The sequence below is a fragment of the Corvus hawaiiensis genome, chromosome 8 (genome assembly GCF_020740725.1).
Source record: "Corvus hawaiiensis isolate bCorHaw1 chromosome 8, bCorHaw1.pri.cur, whole genome shotgun sequence".
NCBI classification, from domain to species: domain Eukaryota; kingdom Metazoa; phylum Chordata; class Aves; order Passeriformes; family Corvidae; genus Corvus; species Corvus hawaiiensis.
Genome location: NC_063220.1, coordinates 32,722,811 through 32,747,144, shown reverse-complemented (window position 1 = coordinate 32,747,144; position 24,334 = coordinate 32,722,811). Strand labels below are relative to the sequence as shown.

The 24,334-nt window shown below is 39.4% G+C and overlaps 2 protein-coding genes across 5 annotated transcripts in view; one reads left to right on the top strand and one right to left on the bottom strand.

The window, feature by feature from the left end:
• CTNNA3 (catenin alpha 3) overlaps positions 1 to 24,334 on the top strand; it is a 437,555-nt gene that overhangs the window by 109,063 nt on the left and 304,158 nt on the right. The window lies entirely within an intron of this gene.
• Positions 4,401 to 24,334, bottom strand: part of LRRTM3 (leucine rich repeat transmembrane neuronal 3) — a 77,418-nt gene continuing 57,484 nt past the window's right edge. For 2 of the 3 annotated variants that reach the window (XM_048310544.1, XM_048310543.1), the window contains one exon: positions 4,401 to 5,978. In XM_048310544.1, coding sequence (XP_048166501.1) covers positions 5,769 to 5,978 — 210 coding nt within the window. In that variant the 3' untranslated portion in view covers positions 4,401 to 5,768. The remainder of the gene's footprint in view (positions 5,979 to 24,334) is intronic. The other variant, XM_048310545.1, reaches the window with a different exon arrangement.

The window sequence follows — 24,334 nt, the reverse complement described above, 5'->3', positions numbered from 1 at the left end:
TAGTACTAGAAAAATAAATCACTTTCATTTTTTCTTTTGAAAGCATAAATTACAACAAACTATTCAATATGAATCGTTCAGTTAATGGCTTTCCATGCCTCATTTATGACATGCTCTTGTGTAAAACTACTGAAATTATTGAGGTGCACAGTGCTGCAGGGACACATCATTTTCTTTTAATGAGTATTCTCAGCACTAGTTGATGAGGTTTTGTTCTCTAAGAAACACAGAATTAGTGTATAATAATAATGTTTAAATTATTGGGCTTTGAAATATGTTTCACTGAAGCACTCACTTTATGATTAGATTGCAGATAGAACTATTGCTGACATGCATCCACCTTAAAAGTCTGTTTCTTGGGGAATACAGAGTGGGAAGTACTCTCAATGAAAGCTGGAAAAAACATACTCTTGTGTAAGTGCACACTTCGAATTCTTCTGGTGTTTATTAGGAGACCATCCATCCTGTTCATGTCAGTTGACCTAAGGCAATTAATAAGGCAATCATCACACATCGCTGTTAATCCAAAGAAATTCTGTACTAATGCAGCACTGATTAGTGCTCATTTGTATATTATTACTGTTACATGTGGCACATCTGTCCTGGTTGGCTTTGAAGTGTCCCCTGTGAGGAAAGTATGGGAGCTTTAATGTCCGAGGGCTGGGGGTGATGAGCTATGTGCCACTGGCTCATTTGCTGTTCCACAGCGGGCGTTCCTTTGTGGTTCCCTATCTAAAGAGGCAGCTCTCAGAGGGAGTTATGTACATACCAAATTGATGGTGATCAAGTAGAATAGAAACTCCATGCCATGTGGGATTTTCACACTTGTACACGCTGCACTTCAGCTTACATAAAAATTATTGGAAAAGTTCTAGTGGCAAAATGGTAATTTCTTGGGGGCTCATTAAAATAACATTAATCATGAACTCTGATTATGTTCGCCTTAATTTATTCTGAAACTTCATAAATTTAGAAATTAATCAGATTCTATAATTAGGTAGAACAATAAAATGGAATTTTGCCTTGTTATTTTATAATAGAGCTATTAATTCATTCAAATGTTACAATTTTTTTGAGGAATTTAAGGAAAAAACTGCTTTTAAGTACAGATCATATGGTCAAACTTGTACCTATTAGAGCTTCAAATGTATCTTTCTGTGTTGAAAAATGCTTGAGGTTTTTTTGTAGTACTTCTGACAAGCAGGTTTATTGTTCGTTTACTGTTGTGGTGGACTTGAGAAACCTGGGAAAAAGCGTTTCTCCTTTCTGGTTAGTTGAATCTTGATTATAAGATACAGACCCCCGCCCCCCCCCTCCCCTCCCCCCAAGAGAAATCTCAGGGTTTCAGATGAAGTCTGCACTCCAGGTGACTGACTGAGTGGATGTTATTCATGCTCCCTGGAAGCTGGCAGTGTGTCATTATTAATTACGTGATAGTTGTAGTTCTGTGTTGAGAATAGAAACCATTCACTGCTACCAGAACAAAGAGAAGAGGCAGCTTTTCCTGTCAAAGTAGATGTCCTTGCTGCAGCACTTGTGAATGTTACCAATTGCTGTGGCTTCAGAGAACCTGTGTGCACGTTCAGAAGGGGACCAATAAGAGGCCATGTTTGGCTCAGGAAATCCCTGACCTACAAAGAGTTGGGATCTGTGGAGGCTTTCCAGGGAAATACGGCTGTGTGCTTGCCCCAGTCGAGTTCTTCCTTGGGTTTCATGTCTCAGCTGCTGTGCAGGACAGATTATCAAGGCTGGGTGTACCTTTGATGTGACCAAGTAAAACCATTATTGTATTCAGCCTTTACTACTAAGATTTGCCTTTAGGAAGCCCAGGCCCTGAGACCTGTGCAAAACTCCGGAGCAGAAAAACCTCTCCCTCAAGAGAGGAGGATCAGGCTACAGGACGTGAGTTAAGCTGTACTTTTTCACCTGTTCAGCAGACCATTTTTGCTAGCCCCACTGGGAACTGAATACAGCTGCTTGTAGGTGACACTGTACATGATCATGTAATTAATTACATTCACCATCTTTGAGGATCTTCATTGCCAGTGAAGCAATATCCAGAATTTATTACAGTTCCACTGACACTGGAATCATGGCTTATTTCTCAGGTCATGGTGATGCCCTTGCACTTTTATTTTGGTTTTTTACCCTTCATGTAATGGTTTTTGCACAATATCTGTTCTCATGTCCAGTCTGAGGATTGGAAACGAGATAAAGCATGCCTTGAGAGAGAAGGAGAGAAATTGAGGGACTCTGAGTAGAGCAAGCCTAGTACACAGCTTCTGAGGCTTGTATTTTCTGTTTGTTGTGTGTTGCGAGAAGAAGTCTGATATTTGCAATGCATGTCTGAACACTGTGTATATTTTAGGGGTTTTTATGTTAGTGGTAGCTCTCAGATCCCTTGAGAATAGTTCGTACTGCAAATTTTCTTAACTTTTTAATTGAAGCAGTCATTTGCTTTCTTGTATAGAAGGTGTATGTTATTTTTTTATTTACTGTCTTGAGAAATAAGCAGGAATTTGTTAAATTAGTTATTAATCTTTCTATACACCACCTTCTCTAGACAGGACTTCCAGTCAGATACTTGGGCTTGCTTTGCTGGCAGCTGTTTCAACCCTGTGCATTACTGTACAAGCGTGATCCACTGGTGGATGGTGGGAATTGTTGCTTGCAGCTAGATTCGTTTTTAAAATTGTCTGGGGTTTTTTGTTGCTGGAGGTTATATTCTCTCTCAGTTTGTATTTTTCAAGAGTAATGACTTCCCCCAGCTTTTTCTTGGTAAAAAGATCTGCCAGGGTATAGTGGTGTCACTTAACTGTGTGACAGAGATGGCTACTTCCACTTGTGCTGTAGGGATCTATTGGAAAGGGAAACGTTACATGGAAGTGATCCCCTCTTAATAAATATTTGAACCCATAGACTCCTTTCTTCTTGCTAACTTAGCTACAAGGCTGGGGCTTTATTAGGAATACTGTTTTGTTTTATCCATGGAATGAAAGCATTTACTGTGGCTGTGCAGCCAGAATCAGAACACAGCTGGCAGCAAGCTGTTGGAAAGCAGGCGTACACAGGCTAACATAATTAGGAGTGAGTGTTTTTTTGGGTTAGCCTAACCTAGGTTTTTTTCATGATGCAGATTTTTTAGGGAAGGTAACTGCCTGCCATCTAGCTTTCTTGAAGACATCCATCTTATTGAGAATAGCAAATTTTGGGCTGATTGTAGTCCATTGAAAAAAATGGTATCCACTTAATATTTACAGAAAGTCATATCTTAACAGTCTGAGATGGGGGTGAGCATGCACCCCCTGCTGCTCTGGGCCCTGGGATGTTGGATCCGTCTTGCAGAGCACTGGAGTGGCCTGCTGGGGTTACAGAGAGCCTGGCCTTTCAGATGCCTGGGAGGTGACTGTGAGAGCATGAGGAATCTGTGAGGTGCTAATTCTATGACTCTGCTTCTACCGTTTGTCCTGTGGTATGTGGGTCTGGAACGTGGGAGTCTTTGATTCATGATTGAAGAAAAGGGGAAATGTTGGGGTGTATGTGAATATTTACCCATCTGTGCCTCTTTAAGCAGATATATCAAAAACATGTTGTGTCTCTTAGCATAAAAATTTTTTTTCTCATGTTCCCTAGTCTAAACTCACTAGTGTCCAACACTGGGAATGCTCATGGCGTAGTTCTCCATAAATAGGAAATAAATGGAACCTTTGAACATCTGGGCATTTTGAGTAGCTCCACTAGTGCCAGGACCTTGTTTACACACCATAAATATTTGAGGGCAGTGGGTTGCAGTACAGAGTAGGAAGGAAAGAGCAAGAACAATTGAAATGACTTTTTCGGAGAGTGGTATTTGCTCCTTCCAGCTCAGGCTTGCTCCAATAGCCAGAATGCCAAAACATCAAACCTCAAAAACAGCTATGGAGTGATTCAGGTAACTTCTTCCAGCAGCCCAAAAGTCACTGGGCTCCAGAGTGACTCCTGCATGTTTGCTTGCAGTGGGTAATTAGCAAAATGTATTTCCAAACCATCTGTAGGAAAATTCCAGCACTGTAGAAGGTGACCACAAATTCAAGAACCCATGTAGTGAAGAAATCCAGAACTGAAGCCTGCAGGTTTAAGAGGCATCTTAAAAAGACAATGTTTTGAAGAGGAAATAATTTATGCAAAATATGTTACAAAATCTAAGTGTTAAATAAATAAGCAATACAATGTATTCTGTTTTGACACTTTGTTTCCACTTAACAGGTACGGAATGCAGATTAATTTGTTACTAAGTTTGAAGCTATTTTTCATTCTATTCACTTCCTTTTGTACAAACAGTTGCCCTGTAATTTTAAATTTCAGTCTTCTGCTTTGAAGCTACATGAAAATATGGTGGGATAAAGATCCAGAAAAATAGATTTGTGGTTATATAATTTCTCTTTATTATAAAAAAGTTGCTTCGCCATATGAAACTTTTTTTTCTCCTATATTTTGGAAGGCTCATGTTCCCATTTTGTTTTTCACCGAGTCAGCGTGATATAATGTCTTTCTAATTTCTGTAATCTTTTATGATTACAACATGAGGGTAGTGGTATAAAAAGTCACTCTCATACAGTATTGAGAAGTCTTGAAGATTTAAAACCAAAGAATGGGATATAAGAATGCTTCAATCCAGATATTAAATGATAGACAAATAAGCAATGTAGTAATTGTTAAAGACTTAATACTACATTAATATTTTTTTTATTTAAAGGTTTTGTTTTTTTTTCTTTGTTTGCTTTTTCATAATGTTAAAGGACTATAAACTTTTACCATTTTTTCCATATTACTACATTTTTCTGCAAATAGATGTTTCTTTTGAGTAATATTTTATGTTGTAGGAGTATTGTAAGGGCTTGTTTCTGTTGCCGCTTCTGTCAGCAGCTTCCTGTGCCAGAAGTAGGTTTTGGACCCCTTTGTCTTTTAGCAGAAATACAAATGCCTGATTTGGCAGACGCTCACAGCAGATTTTGTAGCTGCCTGTTGAAGTCTCCTGTCTGTATTGTCTTGCAGAGCAGTGAGACTTAATAAAATATAATCAGCCTTGACTAACAGCTGCATAAACAAACTGCTTTGTTAAAAATCAGGCTGTATTTCAAGGCAACAGGTAAGTTTGAGGAGAATTCATATTTATTTTTTTTTGAATTTTAATTTCTAGGAAAACTTGGCTATATATTTCAAGAATTTCTTAGAAGATTGAATAGTTAAACCCTCCCTCTGGAACCAGTAGATAAAATTCTACACATTAAACACAGTAAAAATGGTGCATATTCTGCAAAGGACAGAATTTTAGATTAAAGTTGTTTGGGCACAAAAGCAGTAACAAAATGATCCCTACAAAACAGAGTAACTTAATAACACAAGAAATAACTTTTGTTAATTTGAAGCTTTAGAAACTGAAGCTTGTAAAGTAAGATGTAATTAAATTATGGTACTGTACATACCAGTTGTTCTTGGTAATTGAAACTTTACAATATGAAAAATACATTACATCTGTACAGTTTATACAGGTAGGTAGGATGAGTTTTGAAAAAGATTCACTTCAAGGGTCATACTCTGAAGTCAAAAAAATACTGCACAACTGAACTAATTACAAATTGTAGACTCGAAACAATGAATCTTTGTGATTTGCTTTTAATTTGAACAGGGATCCTAGAATCCATAGAATTGTCTTCTCACTTGTGTCCATAGTGTTACATAGAATTTGGTTGCAGCCTCTGCTACAGGAAACCCCCGCCAGCACCCCCCTAAGCCAGCTGCTGGCTGTGCTCCTTGATCCGTGCCGCTGTTGTGATTGTGCTCAGGTCCAGCTCGGGCTCCAGGTGTGTGTCCACTGCCTCCTCCTGGGCGCTGGAGTCGTAGGGTTTGTGAGCCAGCAGCTCGTGGTGCACTCCACAGTAGCTCAGCGTGGGCTGGTCGTAGGCCAGAAATGTCGACACGTTCATGGACAATGGGATCTGGGGCAAAAACAGAGGCCAAAAGCAGCCAGTTACCAAAAGACACAACCAAATGGTACTTGCCTGAATTGGATATTGAAAAACCAGATTGTCTGCTCTCTCTATCCCTCTACCCACTCCTCTCCACACAAACCCTGGTCCTCACCAGGATGTTTTAAACCTGACCTCTGCCACCTTTGACTTGAGACCCAGGGCTATGTACATGCTTCAATGTGTTTGTGAAGATTAAGACATGCTTGAAGTTATCTTTAGAATGTAATTAACCTTGGCTGTAATCACTCTGTCAGGAAATATTTCAAAAGAAATGTAAATGCTTTTTCAAGTTCAAGTGTCTTGAATGTGTCAGTGAGTGTGATGCCTTTGGTCTGCTTGGAAATAGAAGTGAGAGGGTGCTTCTCACTACTACTGGAGTGTTTGGGGAAGGAGACCTCAACCCTCCTGGCATTGTAACTAAACAGGGAGCATCCCTATTTTTCTCCTCTTTTGCAGCTTTCCTTCCTGTTTTCATTCCTAGTGGGATGTGTCTCAATAAATTTCTGGTTATGAAGAACCTCCTGTTCTTTGAAATTAAAAAAATCAAATAATATCCCAGCAATTGTAATGGTTAGTTCTCATCTCTGACAGCACTTCTGGAGTAAAACCCACTGCACTGTTTAATTCCTAGTGATATGTGAGCTTCATATTGTTTGGAGTGCAGGTTCAGATGAGCATCAGAAAGCCCCAGCTTATCTTAGATTTACAGTTCAGAAGCCTTAAAATTGCAGTTTCTATTCAAGGGAGCATCTGTTCTGCAGGCTGAATTTCATTGCTTAGTATTAAATTTCTGTGCAGTGAGGGGGAAGTTCCAGCAACCCTCTGTCTTCTCAGAAAGTTTAAAACCCTAGACTTACTTGATGTAGAAAGTGTAGCTAAAAGTTCGTATTTACAAAACTGTATGGAAAACCAGAATTTTTTAAAACGTAATTCTGTTCAGTCCTGAAAAGAATGTAGTCCAGTGTTTGGTATGTTGAATTTTTTTGTACTTCTCTTTTGATCATCAGTGGCAGCTGAAAAGTTACCACAAATTAAAAAGAAAGCTCCCGCCCCCCCCCCCCCCCCTCTTTGAAAAAAAAGAGGCAGATAATTTGGTTCTGGTTTCTCTGTTGCAATTACAGGGATCTGCAGGAAATGGGTTATTTTCTCCAGCCTGCAGAAGTGTATTTACTTCTAAACAGATGTGAACTGGCTGGGGAGGGGAACACTTGTAGCTCCCGATGAGTATCTCAGCAGTCAGCAAAGATGGGAAAGGGTCTTGCAAAGGCCTTAGAGCATTTATTAAGCTCTGGTGGTGTGCCTGTGTTCTTATCTGATTGCTTGACCTTGGCTGTGCTTTCATAAAACACAGAAGTGCATTTTTTTCTGAATGCATTGTATTTAGAATCAGAGGCAATGTTTTCAGCCTAAGGATTTTGGTATTTCGTTAAATTTCGTGGACATGGAGTGTTGGAACCTCTTGGGGGGATTTCAGGAGTCAGCCACAGAATCCTGAGAATGAAAACTTGGAAAATAAAGGCATAAGAGAACAGCCACAGATTTGGAGTGGCTTGAGAATGTTATGATGGGAAATTACGATAGGGCAATGGAATATTATCCATGAAAATGACAGAACTAGAGCTGAAAAACAGATGATCATGAAAAGGAGGGATGAAAATAAGTAAACCACGCTGAAACAAATGAGCTGAAGGATGGAAGTGATGGAAGTGATGGAGCTATGATGTGTCATTCTGAAAACGTACAGATTTGCAGCGTCATGACAATGTCACATACAGCATAGGCATGGGAATGCGATAGATCAGCACATGGTCAACACGTGAGAATTTCATCTGTTTCATACACAAGTTTTGCTGTTGTCTTCAATTAACAAAAGGAGCAAGCCCTTGCAGTACATACCAGGGAACTATACAGCTTTTATGGATGTGAATCAATGCTTTATTTGTGATCATGGGAAGATTCCTGGTATTTCAAATGAACCTCAAAACAAACCTGATACTTTACCATCCATCAGTTTTTCTCTGTGACTTTTTTTTTCTTATGGAGTCTTAGGACAGGGCTATTTTGTACTTCCATCTACATCTGCCTCTGTACCCCTGCATTTAAGTTCTCTCTATGAGTTAGGCAGGTCTTGCATGTAACAAGTCCCTTAATTCCCCTCTAGAATGCCCTAGAGGGAAATTGTGAGGGAAACTGTGTAATAGGCAGTTATGAAAAGAAAATACCTATCTGATTATTATCTTGTCCCTTTTCCTTCATTGTCTGCTTCTTTAAGCACTTATTTACTTAAAACTGGTGTGCTGTGAAACAAGGGAGATATTTAAACTCAAACTTCTGTTAAAGGAATAGGTAAATCTGTGACAGCCAATTTGTGATGGTTATGGATTTAGAGTTCAGATCCTTCTGGCTCCCCTACCAAGAAGTAATTCAGCTATGGGGGTAAAGTCACCAGAAGTTACTTTTTGTTGTAACTTGCATACACAGTGAGGAGGCCACACTGTAAGGCAGCGAGTGCCTTGGATTGAATTATTGTCCCTTGAAAGTGCTGAAAAAGATAGCTGCAGAAACCTCTAGTCACTTTTAAAGACCTCAGTTTTCCTTTAAACTTCTCAGTTCTTAGGTGGTTGTTCTTTCATGTTTACATATTTCAACCTTTCCAAGTCCAAATTCTGAAAGCCTGGTAAAGGGCAATGGGTTGTTGGATCAGCTGCTGAGAACTTCGGCATGAAATGTCACAAGGACAGGTATCAACTCAGCCAGTTTTCCTTGACAGTGGCACGGAGGAGTTGAATGCAAAGGGAAAGATGTTTTCAGTCTTTTTCCTGCTTCTCTCAAACTCATTTTCTACTAATTCAGGCTGTAATAAAAAACCTACCAAAAGTGTAAGCAGCAAGAATAGCTTTCACTGAACAGCAAAATTGTTCTTCACACAAATGTTAATGTCCTCTTGGTGAGGGAGAATTGTGTTTTCTATTCAAAGGGCATACCTGCCCAGGTTTGTGAAATTTCAATACTCAGGAACTCTTGCTTTTATTCTGCTACACAGTTGTGGAATGTTTCATGTTCCCTGCTTGGCTTTGGCAATTTTTATATTCTAACATGTTCATCTCTGGTTAACTTGGGCTCCCACATAGTGAGAAATAACACAGCTGAATCCAAACAGAAGTTTTGTGCCTAACTGTCACTGCTGTGTCAGACTAAAATGCACATTCCTGTCAGAGAAAGACCAGGGTGAGGAAGCAAAGGGCAGGTGAGAAACCTGAAGTCCATTTAAGTCTTTTTAAACCATTTCTTGAGTCACTCTCAATGGGAGGACCCACTGTGTCCACGGCACTTTAAACAAAATAACCCCTTATTGAAGTAGCTGCTGTTCCTAGACTTCAGTTGTTTCAGTGGCTGAATGCCCATGGCTTATATTGACACTAAAACAGGAAAATCTTTACTAAGTGCGTGATTAGAATTATGGTCCATCTGTAAGAGTAATCTTATCTGTTCAGTGTTCAGCATGAATTTTTAGTAATTTATGATGCAGCACATTCCCTAGGAAAGGAGGGTGGTGTTAAAAAATAAAAATCACCTTGAAAAGGTGATTGAACTTCTTGAAAAGGCCAGAAATTCTGAAGCTTTGCTTTGAATGTTGGACACCTGAACAGTAAACTGATGTTTTCTGAGGGTTGGAAAAGAGTACAGAGAGCATTCAACCACTGATGGGTTCCAAGGGAAAGCCAGGCTTTTTTTTTTTAATTATGTCAGTGTAGATTTGATATGTTAAAGTAGAAGGAATTGACAAAATTTTTTCAGCAATTTGCATATACTAATTTTGATAGTCACCTTTACCAGGTTTTTGAAATGCCAGAGGGAACAGCTGCTAACAGCTGCTAAGCCCTTTCTTCTTAATTTTAAGAAGATGGTAAGAGGAGAAAGCAGAAAGAAAAGGTTTTGTATTTCACTGATTCAGTTCACTTGGGTTCAGGCTAAGACATAATGAGCTGTGGTTTCCTAGTTGCTGGACATTTTGTCTTGCATGTTGTTAATTTTCCTAAAATTTGAACAGGGTGATATTTACTTAAGATCTTTCCTTCCTGCAAAGAATGTGACATTTGTAAGATGAGAACAACTTGTGTCTTGATTAGCTCTAATTGCTTGCTTGACTCTGAAAGGAGTATGTATTACATTTTTTCAGTTAGACACTTACGCTTGCTAATAATGTTAGAAAAATGAACAAGTTATAAATACTCTTCTGCCTGACAAAGTAAATACCTCCTCTGCTTGCCTTTTTTTTTTTTATAATTTGTCTGTGTGGATTCCTTTGGTTGTGTGGATTTTTATTTGTTGGTTGGTTTGGTTTTGTTTTGTGTTTAGCTTAACCTACAATTTTGGATTTTTGTTTCTTGTTAATAGTAGTCCTTCAAGTTCTACTGTAGTAAAGTGAATTAAAGTAGTAGGTATGAGAGTGTGTGACTAAATAAAAATTAATCCATTCAGTTATTTGAAATATGCTTCATAATATTTAATAGAGATGTGTACATTATCCTAAAGCAGCTCTAAAATGTTATTACGATTAGATCTGTATCTAACTGAGCACTAACCTTTTTAGGCTTCTCATTTGTTTTTAATTTGTATGCAAAACTTGATGTTTATTAGATAGGCTCTGAAGGCATAATTACTGAGGTATCATTTAAAAACAGCAGTGCTGAACTTTGTAGGACTAAAAGCAAATCAACACAGATAAAGCTTTACTTTAGATGCTGGAAAATTATGGAGTCAAATCAAAGTATTGCCTAGCTAGAGTTTGTTGCATATAGAAACAGGGAGCTATCTCTTGTCTTAGTAAGGTTTGTTGCAGCTTGGAGAACCTGACCTTCATCCTGTACCTTAATTAAAATTCTCTATTTAGCAATCAATAAATCATCTTAAAATATGAGGGAAGTGCATGAATAAAAGAATTAAAAAAGACACCTTTGAAAAGCAAATAATGTGTTTGTAGAGATGTCTCAGAGGATGTGTTTGTAAGCCACACATATGTAGGTAATGTGTGTATACTGTACATGTGCACTTGGTAAGTCATGTGGACAAGCCCTGGAAGAGGTCACTGCACCCCCTTCCCTTCTCCTCTGAAAGTTCTAGAACGCTAAGAAGAAAACCAATGAAATTAATTGGATTTGCAGTATAGATTTGTTTCACTTTTAGGGGAGGTCTGTTTCCCTTAAATCGAAACCTCTTGTATCATGAAGTAGAAGAAACAATGAATTAAAGTTCTTCTAAGCTTGTCCAGGCCAGGCTTAGTTGAACGTCAGGGTGCCTTGTTCAGTTAAAGAGCCTGGGGCTGGTTGTGCAGCAAGTCTTCCACAAACCCAAGGGCAGACTTCGTGTTTTGGAGAGCTCTGTGGAGAGCAAGGTCTGTGCATGGTAATCCAGGGGTATTCCTCATAATGAGCAAAACCCACTGAACACTGGCCAGGTGCAATATCTAATCAGTTGTGAGACCAACTGCAGTTATCTTTACTGATTTTAATTAATTGTTCCTGTTTTGGTTGATAGTTGACCTTTTTGGACTGTCAGTAGGCTCTAAATAGAATTTTTTGTATTCCTCAGGGGATGGATTCTCATACCTTGGGTAGGCTTCTGTAGAGTGCGATTAATATGATCTTATTTTCTTCTCTAATTATTTTAATGTAACAGGCAATTTTCATATCCCCTAAGTACTGTAACAGGCAATCTCATTACTTTTCATCAGGCTTGTTTACAGAGAAATAAAACAGCAGCAGAATAAACAACACTGAATGAACCAGAAGTTGAAGTATTACCTATTCTGAGTATTCAGAACCACAACCCAAACTCCACAGATCATGAGTTTGCCTTAAGAAAAGGAAGGTATTTTTATGGATACAATCTTTAGCTGGTTCTTTACTTTTCAGTGTGTGAGCAGTTGGGCAATTTTATATAGTTTGTGTATCTAACTATGAAGGCTAAGTTCTAAACTTAGTGGAAGCTGAAGTTATTAAAACTCCATTAAGAGGGGGTTTAGAAAATACCAGGGAACTTGATAATCAGATGATATTGACATTTTCCTTTTTATGCTTTGCCCTTTCTCTCTCTTGTCTTCCAAATCTTAACCTTTCTTACTTGCTTTGTTTTATAGTTTTCCCTCTGTCTTTAAGACGAAGCATCCTTATTATTAACCATATTAATAATTTGTGTAACCTCTCCATCTTCCAGTTATATTGTTGTTGGCTGCCATTAGTCTATTATCTCATTCACCTTTACTTTTCCTTGCATTCTATGCTCTCTCTTTGGCTTCTTTTCACTGAGATGCCCTAATGCTCTCTTCCCTTAAGTGCTATAGCCCAAAATAGGCTTTTTTGACTCCAGGAGAAGATACAGGATAGTCTGGTGGCACTGACACAAACAGTGAAACCACACTCTGTGGTTCTAAATTTTGAGTATTAGTTGTCAGCCTTTGATATTTAAGCAGTTCTGCTGCTGCATGGACTGTGACTGTGGTTCCACGGTGTCCAAAGGCTGATCAGCCAAGTGCTGCGCGCAGCTGTGGCTTGCCTAAGGGAATGAGCTGATGACAGGTGCATGTAGAGGTTGGATAAAGTAGACTTCCCTGAGATATCATAAGCCAGGGCCACAAGATTTATAGCTCTGAAGGGAAGAGGACTTGTACTATGTGTGAGAGCAAGGAGGAGGCCTTATTTACACTGCTAGCTTGATTTTTCCCAAAATTTAGTGCGTAGAAACTGAGTTGAATACAAACTATGTATTTCATTTGAATCCTTTGTTAAAAATAGCTTGAGATTAAAATGGGGTACCAATTAAAAAACCCACAAAAACCAACCAAAAGCTGATGTTTTCAATGTTTTTCTCCTGATATTTCTGGAGGACAAATTTTCTTGTCACGTCTGTAGCTGACAGAATCCTGTCCATAGTGCCCTGGTAACAAACCATGACACTCTCTCAGCAGAGGTGTGCTGGCAAAGCCCTTCCTGCAGATGCAGCCATGCTTAATTTTATTAGCTTGGTGTGTGTCAGGCAGGATGTTCTTCAGCTGCTGCAGGGGGCCTGCAGGCACATTGTTCTGCTGCTATTACAGCACTCCCAGCTGACTGCCAGGGAATTTGAGGCACTCAGTGGTCAGTGATACAGTCTCAGGGATATTCCCATGTAATCTCAAGTCCCAGAGCCTCAGGAAGTGTGTAAGAAGGGTTTAAAAACACAAACAATGGCCCCCCATACCTCACTTCCCCTTCTCTGGTGCCTCTGTGTACTGCTGCATTTTGTGGTGCTGTGCTGAGCCAAAGTATACCTCGAGGTGTCTGGTGTGTGCAGATCATTTGAAAGCATAGCATCAAAGTGCCTCTTTGGGCATAGGAAGCAACTCATGAAGAATGAGGATGTTAATCATGGGGTTTTGATTTCAATCCCATGTGTGTTGCAATAGAAATTCCTCTTACATTTCAAACAATTTGTTTCCACGGAGTGGTGTCGTTTTGTGCACAGTGTTCTCAAACAAATTATTTAAAAATCTAACATTCACAGCCTGCATCAGCTTAAAATATGAGTAATATTATTCCAGAGACTAATCCAGACATACCTGTCAGAGATGGAAAGCTTACACTGAGACTGCCTTAATCCACTTGCTGATTTTTATGGTCTCGAAGTCCCTTGAAGTACCTGACTCAAATCCAGATGTGCCCCACATGCTGGGTTTTGCATGTAAATCTTTAAATTATTTGAAGGACACAGACTCCCTTGGGATTTAATAATTTGCTAAAACTAAAATGGTTTGTTTTTTGCAGGAAGTGTTTTGTATTTGAAGTGTATTTTGCACTGTATAATGCTGCTGTTCGCATTGAAAATGCAATACATGCTGCACAGAATTCCAGGTTTTCTTCTCCCATCCTTCCTTCCTTTGTTCTGGGAGGTGGGTTTGTATTGCTCAAGGAGGAGTGGATGATAATATATCTATTCAAAGAATAATTAAAATAGGCAAAAGACCAATTCTCCATATAGCTACCATTGCACTTTAGTTGAATAACTTAGCATATTGATATTTTCAAATTGTTGGAACAAGAGCATTTTTATACATCTTAAAAAACCCTTTGAATGATGCCAGAATGCTACTGCAGTTTTGGCAGAGGCTCTTCTGGAATCAAGTCCTCATTCTTTGTTAGGGATAGGAAAACTGACATGTTCACCCAGAGAGGAGAGACTTCCTAATGAATATTGGGAGAAACAACTCAAAACAAAGAAGAATTTAAACCAAAAATTTCTAACTGAAAATTAAAACAATTAATTGAGAAGAATATATCTAAAAGAAAAGTGAAATTTACATTTAATGTTTAACTCAAATACTGCTTTATCAGACTCGTTTCTTGGACTTTACCATGAAATCATTTCATGTGTGTTTGTTTTGTTTATTTCTGCAGAATGGTGTAATTTCATAAAACTCTTCTGAGTGAAGCATTTCCAATTACATTACTGAATAGGCTCTGTGTAATTATTTAAGTAAATTAAAGAAAGATGTTTGTTAAAAATTGAATGATATTACAACAGAAGACTAATACCAGATGCAGCTTGAAAAGCAAGAGCAGGGCTTAATATAATTTATAAATTTCATGGATGGGGAGCATGGGATATATTGATCATTCACTTCTTAATAACCTTTATTGAGAAATGAATACCTGTGTGTACCTGGCTGATAAAAAATTGTTATTTTCTGATGTGACAGAAGTAGTAATAGATTGCTTCTTTTCTTTAACCATCACATCCTGTACATATATTGTTTGATATTTATGCTAATGAAAAAAAATTTCTATATTAACTTATTTCCCTCTTTGAGTGTCCATCATATGGTATTTTATCACTGTGTAATTCTAGAGGAAAAAGCTGTTACATTCCCAAGCAGTATACAGGTGTAGGCTAGATTATTTTTATTTCTAAGATGTATTAATATTTGCACTTGTTAAAATACTTCTGTCATGCATATCAGTTGCACTGCTGCTATGACATCTGTGTGGCACTCAGGCTGGATGTTTGTGTATTGAACTTTCCAAAATGAAACAATTCTTGAATTTAGGACTACAAATTTTTCAGGGCAGGAAAGCATTACTTGGCCAAGTTAGTATTAACTCCTTGAAAATCCAGGCCAAACATTCCAAATATGAAGTGACAGGTTGTTGATAGCCGGGCTATCCTTTTCACTCTTAAATGCTACACTAATTAGTTACTTTGGCAGAGTTTCAGGAAAATTACAGTAAACAAGGGGGCATAGGCAATACACTGTGTCAGAGTTGGAGGTGTGCAGGCAAGGGACCAAAGCTGAGCAGAGCAGTTTGAAAAAAAATCCTGGAATGGTTGTTGTAAACCTTTTTGGTTCGTTAAAGATGACCTGAATTTCTGGTTTGATGGTTTCTTGCTCTGGGACTGGGTTTCAGAGGTTCAGGTGTCCGTGCTCAGGCCGGTGTGGTGCGAGGCTGCGGGCCCTGTGCACAGCTCCCTCCTGCATGGCCCTCGTGGCACCAGGGCTGGGACAGCACTAGCGGAAGAGGAGCCTCTCTGTCTCTCTGGGCTGTCCTAACTCCTTGTGGCCTTTTTGGCAAGGGGATCTTAAAGCCCCATCCTCCTCACCACTTGGTGCCAGTGGTATTCCTTTCAGATTTGTGCAGGTAACGTGCATTTCCCCAATAAAGAAATCCTCAAGCAGTGAGGGAAATGCAAACTGGTTGGGACATTTCTTTGGAGCCAGCCAGTTACACCCAGTCACTTTGATCTTTGCTAGTACCCAGTCATGCAAATACATTTATTTTCTTGCTTTAACTGTGGAGAGAGCAATCGATAGCCCTTGCTGCATGGCTATTTTGGGTCAGCATGTTCCCTCCAGGTCCAAATGGGGTCATGTTGCAGTGGGATAAAAGAAGCTGCCTGTAGTATTTTTGCTACTGTGAGTAGGCAGGGAAGGGTTCTCTTCATGCAGCCTGAGATGTTAAACAGTGTTAAACCCCCCATGTCTAGCAAGAGCCCACAGGACTTCAGGGAACACACGAAATGGGTGTGAAACAGCACAGCCAGTGCTTCTAGCAGGTCTGGTCTGGAGGAAAACAATACAGTCTGAATACCTCTGAAACAAATGACAATAGTACAGAAAATGTAATAAATACATTTGGTTTATGTAATTCTATAGGGAAACGTCCACAGAATTTATAAGAGAGGATGTGTTTCTGTTCAGGGGGCTTATTTTCTCTTTGAACAAGTGAGGGAATGCTGTGGAAAGCAGGACAAACTTGGAGGGCTCAAGAGCCAGGCCCAGCTGGCCTGTGCAAGGAAAAGGGAAATGCAGGTGCACTGGATGTTCTTCGGTGTGCTTGGCCTCAGTTGGTATTTCCTGCCTGCAGGTGCAAGATGGGGAAAACTTTGCTGGTAATAAAGAATTTCCCTCTCTGAGAAAGATAAGATTATGTGTGAGCCACCCATCTTAATGAATCTGTGCATGTTAAAGATAATAGTGGTGTTTGCAAAACAAGGAGAATTTTACACTCTGAGGCCTCATGCTCCACCTTCACTAGCTCTGAGTAGATCCTGATGATGGAACATGAACTTCCACTTAGATGGAAATTCAAGAATCTGAGAGATGCTGGCTTGAATTAGAATGAAAAAAACAATTAAGGACTTTGGACATTTTTGACAGCACTGGAGTATTTTCATTTTGAATTAGAATATTTGGTTCCAACTGTTTTTTGTTGCATGCTGTCTTAGTAATTAAACCTTCAACAACACGGATTATCAAAATTGATTTTTGAAATGTTGATTAAAGCTGTAAAATGGCAATAGTGTATTAAAATCATAATGAGAACACTGTAGTCTAATCCAAATGTTCCAGAGTTTTTAGTGCAATACTGTGTATGTATTTTTCTTTTTCTTTTTTAAATGAATTTCATTAATTGCAATTTTCTGTTGGAAAAAATCCACCCATGTGTTTTTGACCAATTTTGAACACCTTGAGAATAATTTCAAGGATTGGTTCCTTTGCTAGGCCAGACCATGCCATTAGCAGGATGCTGCTCACAAAGTACCATCACATCTCGTCTCTGACATCAAAAACAGACAAAAAAGGCAGTCTAGCAACTAACAGTGCCAGTGCCATACTTAGTGGCTGTTACTAATTAAATGACTTAATTAAGTTGTCAGGACAGATAATCACTGTGTCAGTTGTTCTTTATCATCTGGCTGCTTGGGAACATCAGTGTCTGGTGTGTGTCATGCATCAGCATGTGGCGTGGATGCCTTTTGTTTCCTTTCAATTTCCTTAGGCATTTCTGCATTCTCTCAGAATATAGCAATAAAAAAACAGTTGCAGACTTTGACTTGTCCCATATGTAGGGCTCTGATGGCACCTGTACAGTGGTAGGAGTTTCAAGGCAAAAGCTGTTCTGAGTAGTGTGACTATGCTGTCACAAATTCCTGTTTTAATGTTTGGTAGCCATAAAGCACCAAAAGGTCAGAACATGTCACTGGTGTGGAGTGCTGCTCTCTGCACAGGATTGCTGGCAAAGGAACAGTGACAGCTTACTCAGGTATTGCTGGAGTTGGAGTCACAGCTCCAGTGGGCTTTTGTTGGTGAGGGAAGAGCTGGATGCCTCCATTTGGTGCATCACCGTGGAGTGCTCTTGTGGTCCTACAGTCCTGAGCGGTACGAGATCCCTTCTGAAAACCTGCTTTCCAATCAGGGCATGCTGGCATGCATGTGGGCTGTTCCCTGGGAAACTCCTGCATGTTCCAGGTGCTGTTTACACATTGGAAGCATGCAGGAATGGCAGGCAGGGGTTTCCTTATGGCACTGGTTCTGTGCGCTGAACAGACGTGTGGAAGGGCCAGCACAGCTGCTGGACGAGCCAAGGTCTTCAGAGAGACCATTGTGTGATTCCACACAGAATTGTCTTAGCTGGCTTTACCTCTTACAAACCCCTCTCTAAAACCATTTTCTTTGAAAAGCTTTGTGTAAAACTTTGATTACAAGAATTTGCATGAGAATAACTAAAGCATAATTAATTTCTAGTACTGCTTTTTCAAAATCTAGTTTTGCATGGTTTAATATGCACACCAGGTGGGCTGAAAATCTGACCAAACTTCACAATCAGATGTCACACAGAGGACACATCTAATTTACAAACCTAATTTTTAAATATTTGGGCAGAAGTTCTTTATGGTGATTTTAGAATGAGAGAAATATTTGATATAATTTTATGTGACAGAGATGTTTTCTGCCTTTTTAAAGAATAGTTTGCTCTTTATCATTTTGTTCCTTTTGGTAATGTGCTTTGCACATTAAAAATAGATGAACAGAGAACTATTCAGCTGAGCTACCCAAAGATGCAGGTGGCTGGTACAGAAATCTGCCAGTCTCAAATCCATATTGGAAAATTCCCTATGAAAGACTTTTTACCCCAAAGCTGGTGAAGTTAACTGGAGTGGGTCACGTTTGTTTTCTAGCAATGGATTTTACAGTTGTACAGAAAAAAATTCTCTAACCTCATGAACATTAGCAGCACGTTTTGTACCTCCTATTTGATTTTACAAGCACAAGGGTTTATAAAAGGGAAGTTTATGAAGATTTCAGTGCTGTTCAGTTCTCCCCATTATGCACTGATTCTGTGGCACTGCTCCTGAGTCACCCAGGAATTTATTAGAAGGCTGTGCCTCCACAGGGGTTCTGTGTCACAGCCACACAGGCTTGGCCTCACTTGGAATTTGCATTCTACAAAGTTTTTGACTGTATCTGCACTCTGCATCTGGCATTGGTACGAAATGGGTCTGGGGAAGGCAAAGTGCTGCCCAGAAAAGATTGCTTTTTCCTAGGATTATTTGAGGACTTGGTGGAAATGTGGAATTTGGCACTGTGTTGGAAGAGAAAGGTGATAATTATTTGAGTATCATGATTTAGGAAAGATACAGCCAAATTACTGATTGTTGAAGCACTTATTTCACTTCTATGAATTTCTGTAGTAAGCGAAGGCTGGCTTGAGAAGGAAGTTACTTTAAAACAAATTGATGTGTAGACTGATTAATGCTGCAGTGATTGCCCCAGAAAATGCTCTTGCTTCACTGTCAGCACAAAGTAGTCCTTTGTAGTTTTCCTGCCAGTTAAGCTAGTGCCTTGCATTTTCTCTGTCAGTGTTTTTACCATTCCCTAAGGTGTCAAAGACAGGTCGTATCTGCAGATGGTGTTCCTGGCAGTACAGTGAAAGGCACGGGTTGGACCTGGGTATCTGAGAACGCTGTGCAAAGGTACTCTGTGCAAGGAAGTCACTGTCTTGGCCTGCAGAGCAATGGAAGTGCTCTGAGGGAGTTCCTGTACTGCACCCCGGGGTGTGGAGCTGCTGCCCCAGATCCCAGTGGTCACACAAGGTCTGCGTGCCAGGCTGGCACTGCCAACCCATTGCCTTTGCTCAGGCAGAGCTGGATTTACTTTCTCTGTTTCTACAGTGCAGATTTATGTGCATTGTCTTTCAAATCTCCTACCAGGGATAGTTTAAAGTTGACTTATATAGAAATAATAACTGCTGGTTTGAAAGAAAGTAAAATTATGAAGAACACTGTATTCAGTAACATCTTGTCTTGATGTTACTGAGAAAAGGGATGGAAAGAATTATCTTACGAACTACTCCAGTGATAAGGTGGTAACTTAGTGCAGCAAGGAAGGCAGGAATAATTGCTTTTAAGCATGGACTGTATCTGTAAGATAAACCATTCAGCATCCTAGATAGCCAGCTTTTTCAGTACATGCCATCATTCACTTTCTGGAGTAAATGTAAAAATTGCAATAGAGCTTTCAAGACACTCTAATGAATTAATTTTCTGAAAAGTAGTTATGTGCTTTGAATAAATAACACGCTTTGTCATTTTTTTGTTTAAAAAGAAAAGCTTTAAGGAGCAAAAATGAGGAGAGTAAAAGTTGTTTGCCATTCAGAGAAGTTAATGCAATTGCTTGGGCTGATGATTTGCATTGAATTGTTGATATGTTCATTTCTTCTTCATTAACAAATTATCTTTTATTCTTTAAGAGCAATAGAAACAGCCTAAAGGATTTTCAGTTTCTGAGATTCTTTATTTTCTGTTTTTTATTCAATTAGTATGTGGTGCTTTCATGTATGTTGTTTAACTAAAAGAAAATGAGGACTGACAAAAAAGTCCTGAAAGCATTCTAGGCTTAATCCTTAATCCACCTGACCTTTCTGTTCCTTTCCACTCCTGGAGATGTTTGAGCAACATGTGCTGCTATTTTGTATCACCTTTTGGCTTCCCTGCAGCAGTCAGAGACCCTGGACTGTCGGATTTTTACTGCACCGCAGCAGCCAGCTTGTTATTCGTGCTGTGTTTGCTGTGCCTCCTGCACTGACGCTGCCGTGCTGCCCCCAGCTTTGAGGGATGCTACTGATGCCCACAGCCCAGGAATAAAGCCTGTAAAGAGAGATCAGGGCGAGGGTAAGGGAATCTTTAGCTCCTGCAGCTCGTTTGGATAAATTAAGGAAGATAAGGGAATTGCAGCTCAGCCAAAAGATGAGAAGCATGATGATATTGCTGGGACAGGACCTCCACTGAAAAGCAACACAAGTGCACGTGTTGTAAGAAGGTTTTAAAAAGCTAAACTTAGCTAGGTGTCCAACTGGAAAAAAACAGTGCAGCGAGAGCAGGAGTCTTTGGAAGCCTCAATGCTTGGTGTCAGAGTTGTGGGAATCTTTGCCATAGTATAATTTATTGATGTATCTCTCCAGTTTGGTTTCCCTGGGCCAGGGGTCCTTTTAAATCTCCCTGTTGTGCTGTGATTATAACCCACTGAATTCTGTGCAGCATCAGGGGAGCTGCTCAGACAGCTGCTTTTTCATTTCCTTGTCTCCTTTAGCCCTGCTGCTGACATAGCTGTGCTTGTTGGTGGCTGGCTGGGCATCCCTCTGTCCGTGTGTGGCTCAGCTCTGCACTTACTCCTGAGAGCTCCATTATATGGACATGATAACATGGATTGGCAGTCATTTTATTCTGTAATCAGGAATATGCCTGCTCAGTGGATTTTCTAGCATTTAAAATACATTCAACAAATGTGTTTTAAACTGATTTTGTGGAATCTTCTGCTGTGATGGATAAAACTGTATGTCCTTTTAAATTTTTTATATTTTTTCAGTGTTGGAGGATTATGAATAATTTTAAGCTTCATCTCTAAATGTTTTTCCTCAATCAGAGCCAACTCTAACTTGATGGAACAGGTGGTTGCTTAAACAGCAAATTGTTTAACATAAAGCCCTGGCCAGGACGTAGCTTCTTTTAATTAAACGACTCATAGTGCTCCTGCCAGCCATCTTTTCCCTTGCTCAGCATTGCAGCACTGCTTTGGACACAATGTGCAACAGTAAAATAAAGCACATCTCCAATGTTAACCCTGTTTCATCCAAATCACCCAAACCTTTCTTTTATGTATTGTGATATTAAGGTGCCGTAAGTTTGGATGGGAGCTGCTTTTCCTGTTTCAGGAAAAGGTATTTATTTTTTTCCCACATTTCTTTTGTTGATAGAAATCTCTTGTTTCAGGGGGAAAAACACCAACTCAGGCATGTGGTTCCACCTTTCTATTGCAAAATACTGTCACTCAGGGACTTCAAAGCCAGGGCATGAAGGATTGCTTGGCTTGCATGTTACTGAAACAGTGAGTGACGAGGCACTGACACTGGGGCACAAAGAGAGAGGCTCTTCATGCTCTCCCCCTCACCTCATGTCCTCACTCCTCAAAGACTGGCCATGGCTGGCAGGGAAGGGAAATGGTCATCTGCAGGGGCAAGAGGTCCAGTGTGCGCATAAAGCCCATTTTTTCCCCCAGTAATTTAGGATGTATTCACAACCTCTAGGATACTTCCTCTTGGCAAGTACTTGTCAAACCAGCCAACTCAGTGGCTGATTTTTAGGAGGTTTTTAACCTCAAAGCCGTTATTAAGTTCCTGGGTGATAGAGTCATTATTAGTTTCTAGTCAAACAAGTGGACTCCTCCATCACCTAAGCAGACAGTGCTCCAGAGCCCATGTGATAGCCCTGTTAATCATGAAGATATCATAACTACAGGGCATTAGAGGCTCTGGAAACCAGTTGGTCTGTAGGTTATGTTGAAATCTCTGGTTTTGGCTCTTTCATATTTGCAGAAGTAGTTGCTACGAGTCTAAGGTAGATAGTTGTGCCAAGAGGCACAACTGGCAGGGTGAGGTGGCTGCCAGCTGCAATCCTGTTTTCAGGTTTGAGAAATGTAATATAATTCCAAGTATTTATGGTGACCCACTTACGAAAAATGCTGTACTACTATTACCATACTATTTATGTAGATGGGACAAATGTAAAAGATGTCTGATACATTTATATTATAAAATACCATCTCTGTTTTTCTGGGCAAAGTACTTTTCGCATGTACCAGTTAATAGGGTTTTTTACCAAGATGTCTGAAAAGGGATCCCAAAGTGCTTTGTTCACAGCAAATCTAATCCTGATTGCCACCAAAGGCAGAATTGGGTCCTCCAGTAGAGTTCAGCCTTTGTAGTGGCAGCTAAGGAACCAGCCGCTTGTCGACAGATAAATCTGGACTGAATAACAGAAACTCCATTTGATTTAGATTCTATTCTTTTTTTTTTTTTTTTTTTTTAGTGAAAATCTTTTTGCAGAAAGATTTTAGCGTAAGAGTTTTCCTGCTACACTTTTTTTTTGGTTTTTTGACTGAAGCTTAAACAGTTTCTTGTGTTGTCTGTAGTATACACAAGTAGACTTTGGATCAAAAAGGCTGTTTAGACTAGAGAACTATATACATATTTATTCCTAATTTTACTGCCTGCCTATTGCTAAATTATCTTGCTGAAAGTATAGGATGGAGATCTTTAAACTAGTCACTGTAAAATATTCCTTTACTTTAATTGCTAGTATCTTACCAGTTTAATAGATATTTCCCATTTTTTGTGGCACCTACTTAAATGTGATCCATTAGTATATCTCTGTTCAAATACGTGGTAAAAATCGAAGGTTGATGTCTCATCTCAGTATCATATCTGATCTGTTATTGGCCTTTAAAGCATTATGGATACATTGATCAAATAATATTTTCAACTGACTCCTGAATTAACAGTGAGAGACTGACAGATATATTCACTCTCATTGATGAAGATACTGTTAGTCCTTGGATAATCCCACAAATCCAGGCTTTGGATCATCACTCACTTATTATAAATCGGAGTGAAAGGATTTACTAAATCAAGATTTCAGAGTATTAGAAAGTAGTAGAAAAGTATGTAATTTGGTGTCCTTTCAGAGATCTCCCAGTTAATTGTGACATCGGGGCGTAATACGTGATCGTGGGGTATAAAGTACAAAATCTCAGTTTGATACATGGCACTGGGCATCTGGTTATTGTCAGGGAATTTTTAAAAGCTCTAGTCAGGTTGTACACTGGCTGTCACGTCTGACATCCCATGTGCCCCCCTGCACAGATACACTTGACTCTTAGTTGCAAGTTACACCTCTTCGAAAGGAGCAACACTGTAGTTTGGTGCGTGTAATAGTCTGCCTGTGAAGTCATTGTTACTGGTGGTGATAACATCTGCTTGTTCTCTAGAAGCGTTACAAAAATATCTGCTCCTGTCATAATTGATGCCACTTTTCATCAAGATCAGCACTTTAAGCTGAATCAAACGTTAGCTGATACAGGAATTGGTCCAGTTGTGAAGAACTTTTCCTCTGGAAAAGTCTATTTGGCCAGGATGGCGGTACCAATGGAGATTTCAAACCTGTCCAGGTGAAAGGCCCTTATGCTTTTTCTGATTTTCAAGGAAATCCTTTCAGTTTCTGGAACTGTCTCAATTCTCTTGGGGTGTGTGGTGTTTCCAGGTGGGGAGCAAAACAGAAATCTCTTTAATCCTGCCCTTGAAGAAGTATTGTGCTGTTACACTCTTTCATGGCAGTTCTTTAAGTCTCTCCATTGTGCATATGTGTATTGTAATTTTTCATTTCAATACACACATACAATATGACAGACTTCTGGTTGCTTTGGGAACTTTAATTTCCAATTTTCTTATTTACTTTTAAAATCAAAGTGTTTCGTTAATGCCTATTTCTTCTGATAAGCATTCAAAGGAGTGTATTTCATTCTCAGCCCACAGCTATGACTGGTTAAAGCAATTTCCACAGCAGCTGTAGACAAATGTATGGTAAGTAAATTAGCTTTTATTATAATCACAGTGGCTTTTCTTTTCTATTTGATTTCTACATGTTCTTGTGTGAATTCTGAAACTTAAGTATATTAA